General features: G+C 36.7%; 1 protein-coding gene across 1 annotated transcript; it reads left to right on the top strand.

Annotated features, from left to right (window-relative positions):
* The first annotated feature begins 278 nt into the window (after window positions 1-278).
* On the top strand, window positions 279-5,557 carry RLIM (ring finger protein, LIM domain interacting). The gene is made up of 3 exons (XM_007958732.1): window positions 279-447; window positions 1,338-1,421; window positions 3,978-5,557. Exons 1-3 carry the CDS (start codon window positions 279-281, stop codon window positions 5,555-5,557), a joined length of 1,833 nt encoding a protein of 610 aa, XP_007956923.1.
* Window positions 5,558-12,238: the final 6,681 nt, after the last annotated feature.

Here is a 12,238-nt window from a genome sequence, read left to right as displayed (position 1 = left end):
TTTCAAAGTGAGGGCAAATTTACATAACAGTACAGAGCAATTGTGATTTGTGGGAAAGTCCAGTATTCATAACTCAAGGACTTACTGTGTAACAGTGCTTTTCTAAGAGTTTTTCTGTCATGAAATTTCATGCATTTGAGGTCTTAAAATCCACATCTTGACCTGCATTTTGGGTTTTCACATAATTAAAAGTGTTGTGTAGAATGCATACTGACTGTTGTTTTCAAGATTGGTGGTCTCCTTTATCCTTTTAGATAATTTTCCACTTGTTCAACAAGATGGAAAACACAGATTCCAACGATAAAGGAAGTGGTGATCAGTCTGCAGCACAGCGCAGAAGTCAGATGGACCGATTGGATCGGGAAGAAGCTTTCTATCAATTTGTAAATAACCTGAGTGAAGAAGATTATAGGCTTATGAGGGATAACAATTTGCTAGGCACCCCAGGTATGCTACATGTAATTTAAGGATTTATATATGCAAATTCTGACTTTCTAAAAATATTTGCACTAGTTTTGAAAAATCTGCTTCTTTGGACATTATAAAATGCAATTTTAATACAAGGGATAAGAAAGGATATTTACTGCCATACTTATTGCCTAATTCTATTCACTCATATTTAGAATTACCCTACATTGGAGATAATTTTTAAATTATGAATTATATTAGGAATTTGCAATGAATGAAATAGAAAAGAATAGAACTGAATATTTTGTTGTTTTATTTAACTTACTAGTCATGGTCTAAGTATGGAATAACTGATAACTTTATTTCCTAGGGCAGACTTAATCTATTTTATGTGATTCCTGATTCCCTGAGTATATCCCAGTTATGATTTTCCACTGCTAGCCTCTGGGTAAAATTGTCAACTATACAGAACTTTGTGCTTGGTTATTTTCTTTTTTCCATTTAGGTTCCAATTGATCCCAGTCAAAACTCACTATCTCTCTTCCTCCTTATCTCTATTTAATTCTACTAACCTTTGGGTGATTGCTTAAATTTTAAAAGGTAAGATTTTAGCATGATTCTTCTGAGAGGGCGTGCATTTTGAGCCAACAGTGCCAGATAAGGTGTGGCTTCTGGGAAGTCAGTCCGTTTCCTCATTTTGAAATGCAGATGACAGTGTCTATCTAGAGTTGCATCTTTTAAAAATTAGATATTGTATGCAAAAGCACTCTGAATTGGAAGGAAACTTGTATAAATATAAGTTGTAATATTGAGCTCCCTAAGAAGTGAATTTTATCCAAGTTGCCTTTACTTTGGTTTTCATCTAAGAGAGAGTTAAGAGTCGCTGGTTTTCATTTGTAATTTGGCAAACATTTTAAAACTGCTTTCAGGTGAAAGTACTGAAGAAGAGTTGCTGAGAAGACTACAACAAATTAAAGAAGGGCCACCACCACAAAACTCAGATGAAAATCGAGGTATAATTTACTTTTGGGGGTAGAGGATGGAATAGATAAGGAACTTTATAATAGTAAATGTCATTTAAAAAAAAACTGCCATCAAGTTGATTCCAACTCATAGTACCCTATAGGACAGAGTAGAACTGCCCAGAAGGTTTCCAAGGTTGTAGGTTTATATGGAAGCATACTGTCTCATCTTTCTCCCACTGAGAAAGTGGTAGGTTCAAACCATCGATTTTTTTTTTTGGCTAACAGCTGAATGCCTTAACCACTGTGCCACCAGAACTTCCTAATAGTAAATGTCAACCAAAATTATTCAGATATGGCACAAATTCAGTAACTTTTCATAAGGCCATTTACTTGATATTTGGGGAGAATTTCAGTGTTTTTGTTTCAATTTGGCTTTGGGTTTGTATTGAGACATAGTGAGAAATAGCCTATTTAATTTTTTTGTTTGTTTGTTTGTTTTTCACCGCCACTCAAATTTCCTCACACTTCCTGAATCATTCCTTCTGTGTAGGCATGCAACTTCATCATTGGCAAAAGAAATGCTGCATACTCTAATTCAGTGGTTCCCAATGGCTTACAATTTTGTCCTCTAGGGGACATTTAAGGAGCTCTGGTGGTATAGTGCCTAAGCCATTTGCTTGCTAACCAGAAGACTGGCGGTTCAAACCCACCAGCCACTCCTCGGAAGGAAGATTGGGCAGTCTACTTCTGTAGAGCTACTGCCTCAGAAACCCACGGAGGGGTTGCTATGAATTGGGACTGACTTAACGGCAGGGAGTTTGGTTTTTCGTTTTTAGGTGGTGTAATGGTTAAGGCATCTGGCTGCTAACCAGCTGCTAACCAAAAGGTCAGCAGTTTAAACCAACCAGCTGCTCTAAGAAAGTTGAGGCAGTATGGTTCTGTAAACATTTACAGCCTTGGAAACCCAGTGTGGGTTGCTATGAGCCAGAATCAACTCGATGGCAGTGAGTTTGGTCTTTTTTGTTTGAGGTGACATTTGGCAGACATTTTTGGTTAACACAGCTGGAGGTGTGCTACTGGCATCTAATGGATAGAGGCCAGGGATGCTGTAAATAACCTATAATGAATGCACAGCACAGCCTCCTACAACAAAGAATTAACTGGCTGAAAATGACAAGAGAAACCCTGCTCTTTTAAATCTATAAACATTTTTTTTGTAAGTTTTTTGTGATTTGGGTGAAGATTTACAGAGCAAATTTACTTTCCATACAGCGGTTCACATACACTTTGTCTCATGACATTGACCACAGTTTACCACAATGCAACAGCTCCCCTCCCACTTCCTCCCCATAGTTACCTCTTCCCAGTGTCCATCTCTCCAAGCACTCCTGCCCCCTGAGCTGTCTCCCTGTGCATAAGCAGCCCTTCTTTCTCCCATCATTGTTCTCTCCAAGGAGTGTATCTACTTGAGGTAAATGTTCAACTCATATGCCTGTCTTTTGTTTGGCTGGAAACCATGGATGTGGGTTTAATTCCAGACCTGAAGGGCAGCTAAGGGTTCTACCAGGCTCTATCAGACCAGCAAACCTGGTTCCCCCACCTTTTTTTTTTCTCCAAATGATTAAATCTATAAACCTTGTTTATATTTTTCAGTGACTACAGCAGTCTTGTAGTTTTGAACAACTTTTTGCATTCATTATCAAAGACAAATCAAGAGCCTAGGAGAAGTAATATAGATTAATGTAAATTTGATGGAAAATGTCATTTGAACTAAAATGTTAGCATTATACCTTAAGTGGTGTTTACCTTGTTTGGTTACATTAGAATTTTGATGGTGGACTAAAAATACTGTCTTCTGATAGTCCCACAGTGATATGCTAGGCTCTGTATATGATAGAAGTCCTGGTGGTGTAGTGGCTAAATGTTCAGCTACTAAACTAGAAGGTCAGCAGTCAAACTCACCAGCTGCTCAGTGGGAGGAAGATGTGGCAATCTGCTTTTATAAAAATTACAGCTTACAAACCCACTGGGACAGTTCAACTCAGTCCTATAGGGTTGCTTGTGAGTTGGAATCAACTCACAGTAATGGGTTTCAGTTTTAGGTATATGATGAGTAGCTCTCATGTCACAGTTGTTAAGTGCTCAGCTGCTAATGAGAAGGTCAGCATTCAAACCCACCAGCCATTCAGTGGAAGAAATATGTGGTAGTCTGCTTCTGTAAAGATTATAGCCTTGGAAACTCTGGAGCAGTTCTGTCCTGTAGGGTTATTATGAGTTGGAGTTGACTTGACAGCAATAGCTTTAGGTTTCGTTGGTTTTGATATTGATATATGATGAAATACTGAAAATAGACTTCCTGCCATATTCTCTTTTAAAAAAATAATTTTCTGAATTTCTGTAGGATTCAATAGCTCTTTCAGTGGAATTGAAACTTTCCTGTCTTTATCTGCTTATTATCTATGGAGTGTAGTTTACAAAAATCTGTAAATGTGAAATCTGTTTCAATACTTTAAGCTCTTTGTTTTTATACAGAATTTCAGAGCACTATTTTATGATTGTCCTAATTTGGTAGTTTCTTTTTCTCTCTCTTTTTTTTTTAAACAGGTGGTGACTCTTCAGACGATGTGTCTAATGGTGACTCTATAATAGACTGGCTTAACTCTGTCAGACAAACTGGAAATACAACAAGAAGTGGGCAGAGAGGAAACCAATCTTGGAGAGCAGTGAGCCGGACTAATCCAAACAGTGGCGATTTCAGATTCAGTTTAGAGATAAATGTTAACCGTAATAATGGGAGCCAAAATCCAGAGAATGAAAATGAGCCATCTGCAAGACGTTCTAGTGGAGAAAATATGGAAAACAACAGCCAAAGGCAAGTGGAAAATCCACGATCTGAATCAACATCTGCAAGGCCATCTAGATTAGAACGAAATTCAACTGAAGCATTAACAGAAGTCCCACCTACCAGAGGTCAGAGAAGGGCAAGAAGCAGAAGCCCAGACCATCGAAGAACCAGAGCAAGAGCTGAAAGAAGTAGGTCACCTCTGCATCCAATGAGTGAAATTCCACGAAGATCTCATCATAGTATCTCATCTCAGACTTTTGAAAACCCTTTAGTAAATGAGACTGAGGGAAGTTCTAGAACCCGACACCATGTGACGTTGAGACAGCAAATAACTGGACCTGAGTTGCTGAGCAGGGGTCTTTTTGCAGCTTCTGGAACAAGAAATGCCTCTCAAGGAGCAGGTTCTTCAGACACAACAGGCAGTAGTAGTGAATCTACTGGATCAGGACAGAGACCTCCAACTATAGTCCTTGATCTTCAAGTAAGAAGAGTTCGTCCTGGAGAATATCGGCAGAGAGACAGCATAGCTAGCAGAACTCGGTCAAGGTCTCAGACACCAAACAACACCGTCACTTACGAAAGTGAACGAGGAGGTTTTAGGCGTACGTTTTCACGTTCCGAGCGGGCAGGTGTGAGAACCTATGTCAGTACCATCAGAATTCCCATTCGTAGAATTTTAAATACTGGCTTAAGCGAAACTACATCTGTTGCCATCCAGACCATGTTAAGGCAGATAATGACAGGTTTTGGTGAGTTAAGCTACTTTATGTACAGCGATAGTGATTCAGAGCCTAGTGGCTCAGTCCCAAGTCGAAATATGGAAAGAGCAGAGTCACGGGATGGAAGAGGGGGTTCTGGTGGTAGTAGCAGTTCTGGTTCCAGTTCAAGTTCCAGTTCTAATCCTAGTTCCAGTTCCCGTGGTGAAAGTTCAGAAACTAGTTCAGAAGTGTTTGAAGGCAGTCATGAAGGAAGCTCATCATCAGGTGCTAGGCGAGAGGGTCGACATAGGGCCCCAGTAACATTTGATGAAAGTGGCTCTTTGCCTTTCCTTAGTCTGGCTCAGTTTTTCCTCTTAAATGAGGATGATGATGATCAACCTAGAGGACTCACCAAAGAACAAATTGACAACTTGGCAATGAGAAGTTTTGGTGAAAATGATGCATTAAAAATATGCAGTGTTTGCATTACAGAATATACAGAAGGCAACAAACTTCGTAAACTGCCTTGTTCCCATGAGTACCATGTCCACTGCATCGATCGCTGGTTATCTGAGAATTCTACATGTCCTATATGTCGCAGAGCAGTCTTAGCTTCTGGTAACAGAGAAAGTGTTGTGTAATTAAGATCCGAACTCTCAGCTATATAGTTGATATAGTGATGGGCAAACAGGAATCACTTGTTTCATGTCCACTTTTTGAGTGGTGCTTAAATGTAAAGTAACAACCTGAATTGAGTCATTGCTTTCAGAATGAAGTACTGTCCTTTCTCCAATTTCTGTTCCAGAATAAAATATTTATAAAGCAATGTTTTAGGGCCTAAAATCTGATTTCAGTACCAATTGAATCAATAACATTTCTGTTACTGATAATTTATCATATATCCTTGTTTATCCCTTGTTATGTTAAAAGATCTGCCTTAGCAATGGCTCCTTTCTGTTTCATGTTGATCTTTAATGGTTTCCATGTCATAAGAGAGAGGGTGAAGGAAATTCCCAGTTTAGACTAACTTACAGTACATGTTTCATAAGTAATTACTTAAAACTATACCATTTCCAGTTATTAGTTTGACACAAATACAGCTACATTATGAATATCAACTTGTTCACCTTTCAGTCTAGGTGATACTGGACATGTCAGTGTAAATAACACTAAGGTTAGGATCTTCTAAATGTATAAACTGTCTGCTAAACCCATCACTTGTGGCACACTGTAGAGTGAGCTTTTAGTTTAATTGAGATATTTATCTTGTGGAAATATTAAAAAGCCTATGCTGTGTTAAGTGAAAAAAAAAAATCACATTCATTTGTTTAAAAATGTAAAGCTATTTTGTAGAGGCTCAGTAATTTTTCCAATGCACTGTTGTATTAATGCATTAAAAATTGTAAAGTACCATGCTTAGAAATGAGAAAACTGCTTTTCGTGAGCCAGTATAGTAAAACACACACCAAACAAAGTACAAAGCTGCTTTTGTAAGTGTGTAGAGGTCAAGAGCAGAACATATCTAATAATATTTAATGTATGTGAACAGTTAACTGTGACATGCAAAGGAAAGGACAGTACACAATTGAACTTCATTAAAGACCAATAGAAATTGTGTATTTTAACTTGGATTTAGGCAGGAAATGAAAGATAAGAGGAGTAAAGAAATCTGTTATGAAAAATTTAAACTTTTCCTGAAGACTAATAATACAGATATAAACTGGTTTCATTAAATGAGATCAGAAGTTTGACACAGTATTCTACTTGAATAGGTAAAGTAGATCAGCAAATTTGTCAGTGTGGGTTTAAGAAAAACAAACCACTACCACCTAGCAAGTTAAATTGATGTTTTTACAAGTCTGCCCCTCAAAAACAAAAAAAATAGAGAAAAAGAAAAATGTGGAGGAAATGGACTATAAACAAACCACTTTTAGCATGAAAATTGAAGTTGGTACATATGTTTGTGTTAACAGGCAAGTTTTAGATTGTTTTCTAGGTTTGTCATTTAAGGCACCAGTGCACGCTTGTTGATATTTAAAGACCAGTTTGAAGAATTAAGGGATTTTTATCACTCTTTTTTGAAAGTGAGTTATGTTGGGTTATTTGAAATTCATATCTTATTTGTGCTGTCCATATATAAAGATGAGAATACTCGTCACCATCTGTGGGACATGCACTTTATATTGTTTTCTTAGTAGTGAGAATAGATTTATGAAGAACCCTAGTACTCTTGCCTAATTTATCTTTTGAGGCTGGTTGGGATTAGGATAAGTCTGACTGGAGCAGATGTTTTTCTGGGAAAAGCTAACAGGCCCAAGGAGAGATTGAACATGTCCTTGTCCTCTAAGAAAGTGAGGTAACTAACCAGACATAGTCAAATACCTTACAAAATAAGTCTGCTTAGGAATTATCTGGCTACCTTAAATGTTAATCAGTTTAGCTGTAAAGATTTTTTTCAAAGCTCAGTCTTTCCTCTGGCTTTCAATCCTACCTAACTATCAAGGAAATTAACTTGTAAATATGTTAGTTGTTTACTAAGGATATGTACTGCTCTTGCAAGGAAATAATGTCCAAACAAAGCTTTACTTATTTTTTTTAATATAAGCAGATTTCACTGTTTATGGCGCTTATTGTAATACATTTTATCTTTTTAAAAAATTGTCCACGTAAAAGTCAGGATTCCTTTATATATGTGAGCCTCCTTGCCTCTTTTCCTAAGGGTGTAATCTATAGTTTTCAGATCTGCAGGGTAGTCCTGATTGGCTAAAAACAAATCAATTTTCCTCTTGATAAAAAATGTTCCATTATTACAGAGGTGTTCATTTTAAATAGTTTATAAACAACTGCAGCACATTCTAGGCATAAAAGTTACTGACAACAGGTACCTCCCTAACCTCCCAAGATGTATTAATCATTTATAAAGTATTAAAGTAAGAGGTAACTCATGCAGAATGTTGGTTATGAATGTACATATTGAAGCTATTCATAAACACTGGAAATAGAATTTTAAGTTTGTAGGTTTCAGTAGAATGCACATATTTGACATGTGCATGTGGACATTTTTTTTCAATAGCACTCATTAATTTCCATTGGATTGTGTAGAACGAATGCAAGTATTTTAGTGGAATTTGCTACTTAATAGTCCATGACTAAAACATACTTACTAGGGTTGTGGATATTGAAGACAAGGCCATTTGTTAGGTGTCAGATGTACAATGGAGAACAGAAATCTTTTTTCCCACCAGCATCCAAACGCCTATTATCTTGAGGGAGGATTTTCTTACAGAAGACTACATTGCATTTTGTACCTTTGCACTTTTTCTTTATTATAGAAAGGTTCTGTCTTTAAGACTTAGTTTGAACTTCATGCAGTAATAAGAATGAGAAAAAAACAGTGTAGGGAGATTACATTGTTGAAAGCATAGGGAAAAGTACTAAAAACTGAATTTTCTTGAATATTTCAGATTTTTTTTAGAAATTCATGCATTAGTCTGAAGTGTTTGAAGTGTTTTTGTTTAACTCCAAGCAGCTAACAAGATTGAAATTTATTAATACTAGAAACAAAATTGAGCAAGTTACATTCAAAGTCTGCAGACTGTTATCTATAGCAGCACAAGAAAATGATCCATATTTTTCATTTGGAATATTTACTCCAAAAAAAAAAACCACATTAGTTATACCTCATTGGTGTAATTGGAGGTGGGGATTGAGAAAAGTGTTCATATTAGTGTTGGGAGTATAGGGTAATAATTGTACAGTTAACAAAAACATTTAGCGTGTGTGTGTATATATATATATGTGTATCTGTGTCTGTGTATACACACACACACACAATTTGTTTTAAAACTATTGGAATTCATCCAAACTTTAGGAAATGCATTAGCTCTTAGTGGTACCTCAAGTAATGATTGATTTTTATTCCCCCATGGAAAAACATGTACTTTCCATGCCAAATATTCTCGCCTATAGTGTCAGTGTCTCAAATTTATATTTATGAAGGATTATCACTTACTATGCTTTGTATTTAACCATCTGCTTCCCAGATGTCCTTGACATGAAGTGGGTCAAGCATTAGCCATGACTTAGTCATTTCCCAAAATACTCGTGATAGGGAGGTGAATGTTGCAAAATGTCTGTTAAAATGCCGTTTTTAACAGCTTGCTAGAATACATGGTACCTTGAGGTGGTTGTTGATACTTTAAAGATGGAGGATGATTCCTCCCCCCTCCCCCCTTTTTCTCCTTTGTTCTTTAGTGAACGAAAAAAAAAAAAGATCATAATCTGCCTTATTTTAAGTTTTACCTTACTGGCTTCCCTGTGAAATGTATTACCAATGTTCGGTACATAGAAGCCACTTTTGCAGGGCACTTTTATTCTTTTGTGTCTTATAAGACTATGCTGATGGCTACTTTCTGAAATATTCTGTACCTTACTAATGAAAGAGATTGATAAGGCAAGGCACATGTTAAAGTGTCGGGCTTTGTTTTTTAAAGTATATTCTTAATATTCAATTACAGTGTTGTAATTCATTGAGTTAACTAGTAAATTGTGTGCTTTTGAAAAATACATTTGAAAATGTAAATCATGTTTCATTTGGAAAGTTTAAGCGCAAGGTCTGAGGAAGTAGTTTCATTTTTTAAGTCAGGTTTTTTTTATAAGCAACTAAAAAGCTGTGGGTTTGGTACATGCCTTTTAAAAATTCTTTCTATCAACTGGAATATTTTAAAAATATTACCTAATCTTCCCCAAAAGTGATTAATCTAACTTGATTTAAGTAACCCCACTTTGGATGTAAAAGTCTTCAGCATGAAACAGCTATTATTGACGTGTTAAAATTCTCAAAGGATAATACCAGTTTGTATCAGTTTTGATTCTTTTCATGTCTACATCGGTGTTTGGATTCAATTCTGAAGGAAAGAGGCATACCCTCCAACACCCTCAAATAAAATTACAGTGGTAATACTTGGTTTTGATTAGGATTTGTTTATAAAGACCCACAGCTGCTTTACAGTCACTTGGGTTGAGTGATAGATATCTTAAGATACACAGTGAAAGTTAACCCCATCATACCACTGTGCCTAGTTATTTCAAGGTTCATCTATCAGTTTCTCATTTTGCAGATTATTTCAGTGACAAGGTATGGTTGAACCAGTTGTCCAGCCTTAATTCTGTAATACATTTAGTGCCCCTTTACTAACATTGTTTTAACTGATGAATTTGTATGTGTTTTAGCTGTCTAATTTTACCTCTTGACAGATTCATTTGTCCCTGGTGCTGCTTTTAAAGATATAGGGCCACGTGATCAGGTATCAAGTTGAGTAGGTACGAGATTGGCCTTGTTATGTATCTGTGCCTGTTTTATCTTCTCCCAGGAAGAGCTACTTTGGTATAAATGTTTACTTGGATTCATATAAATAACTAGGCAGCAATCTTGGAAAGCTTTCTGAAGCCTATTAGAACCTGAAGGGATTTGAAGGGGGAACAGTAACAAAGGCTGCCTTTATGTCTTTGAACATGAAGCACATAAAATGTATGTTCTAAAAAGACTAAAATGATTGTTATACCAGGGCTTCCTGACCTCTGGGAGAGACTTGAAAAAGCAGAGAGGAGCACAAAGTGAAGTGAATTTGGTTGGCTTGCTTTATCTGGTTTCTCAGTTTCTTTCCATTAAAACCTGAACATTAACAACCTTCTCTACTATCTATCCAGCAAACTCCTGGTTGGGAAGCCCTGTATGAAATTTTGAGAATGTAACCAGTTTTCTTTTTGTACAGTGCTTTACACCTGCTAAATTTAATTTGTTTAATGCAGAACAAGACCTTGAAAGGTCAACCTTATTGAAGCTGGTTTGATTATTAATAGTTATCTTTTAGGAAGAAGCTTTTCCCTATGTAAGATGTCATACTGCAGATTTAAAATATAGACTATCAATAAAATGCATGAAGTGATCATTTGTGCTTGATCATCTCTCCTTGGGTTTTTCTCAAAAGAGGAATCTGATAAAGGTTCTATTGTTTCAAACAATGTCAAATAGACTTGATTTTTCGATCAAGTGGAATTACAGTGCAACTTTGATTTTGTTTCCTGTCACTACTATGTGGGCAGGTACCAATTTATGTGATATATCCGTTTTATCTGTGTTGTGTAGTTAAATGACTTAATCTGAGTGGTAAAATAAAATAACTATATTCCAATACAAGAATCCTGGAAAGATTTACGTAAGTGACTTTTTAAATAGGTGCATCTTTGCTGTCTCTTATATTCTCACCATTACCCTGGCCATTCCCTTGCTTGAACTCTGTATACAAAAACTTTCTAGGTATGCATGTATACTCATGAAGCTTCTGTCTGCCATCTCTACCTCCAGCCATATACACGTTTCTTAAGCAGCTAAGATGTCCTTGTTTCTAAATGTATTGTTAAATCCTGATACTTAGATGAGACTTCCCTTTGGTATTGGTATTCATTTAGCAGGTGATGAATTTTTTTGTAGTTTGATTTTCCCTGGTGCATACAGAGCTCTATCATAAGCATCAGAACTCAGCTCCTCACAATACTTTTGATGTGTTTTAACTTGTGACCTTCCCAGGGTTTTTATTTTAGTCTCATGGTTAGCACTGCTAACCACAAGGCTGGCGGTTCAAACCCACCAGCCACTCCTCAGAAGGAAGGTTGGGCAATCTACTTCCATAGTGATACTGCCTCGGAAACCCAAGGAAGGGTCACTATGAGTCAGGTCCAACTCGACAGCACATAACAACAACAACATTAAAAATAGCTAAAATGTACTCATTGCTAACTGTCAGGCATTGTACTAAGAATTCTATATAAATTAATTCTCAGTGACTGAGGGATAAGCATTATTATCACCTTGTTTGACAGATGATGCTGAGATACAGCTATTTGGTAATTTGCCCAGGGTCAGATAGCAAGTGGCAGTGTATTTCCACTCACATTGCTGATTCCAGAGCTTATTTTTGTTGTACTCTGAATAAAACACACTGGTTTTGGCAGGTTAGCTAAGGAGAAAAAGGACCAATAATGTTTTCAGGAAGACCAAAGATCACCTATTGTAAATTAAGTAAATTTTAGGGCATTGACCTTTGCATCCTGAACATTGTGAACCTCCATCTTAGGTTGTGTATCTTGTCATTAGGCCTGGGGCAAGAGGTATGAAGGTATTTATGAAAGTTTGGAAGTAGGCTGGGATAAAAGTATGGGGGTGCTTTAATAATGGAAGAATCTCTGGTGGTGCAATGGTTAAGCATTCGTGGAAGTTGGAACCCACACAATGTCTCCCTGGGGAGAAGACCTGGTGATCT

This window comes from Orycteropus afer, unplaced genomic scaffold (genome assembly GCF_000298275.1).
Source record: "Orycteropus afer afer isolate SDZICR_OR568_19922 unplaced genomic scaffold, OryAfe1.0 scaffold01103, whole genome shotgun sequence".
Classification (NCBI taxonomy): Eukaryota; Metazoa; Chordata; class Mammalia; order Tubulidentata; family Orycteropodidae; genus Orycteropus; species Orycteropus afer.
The sequence above is the reverse complement of the archived record's forward strand: the minus strand, read 5'-3'. Positions and strand labels throughout refer to the sequence as shown.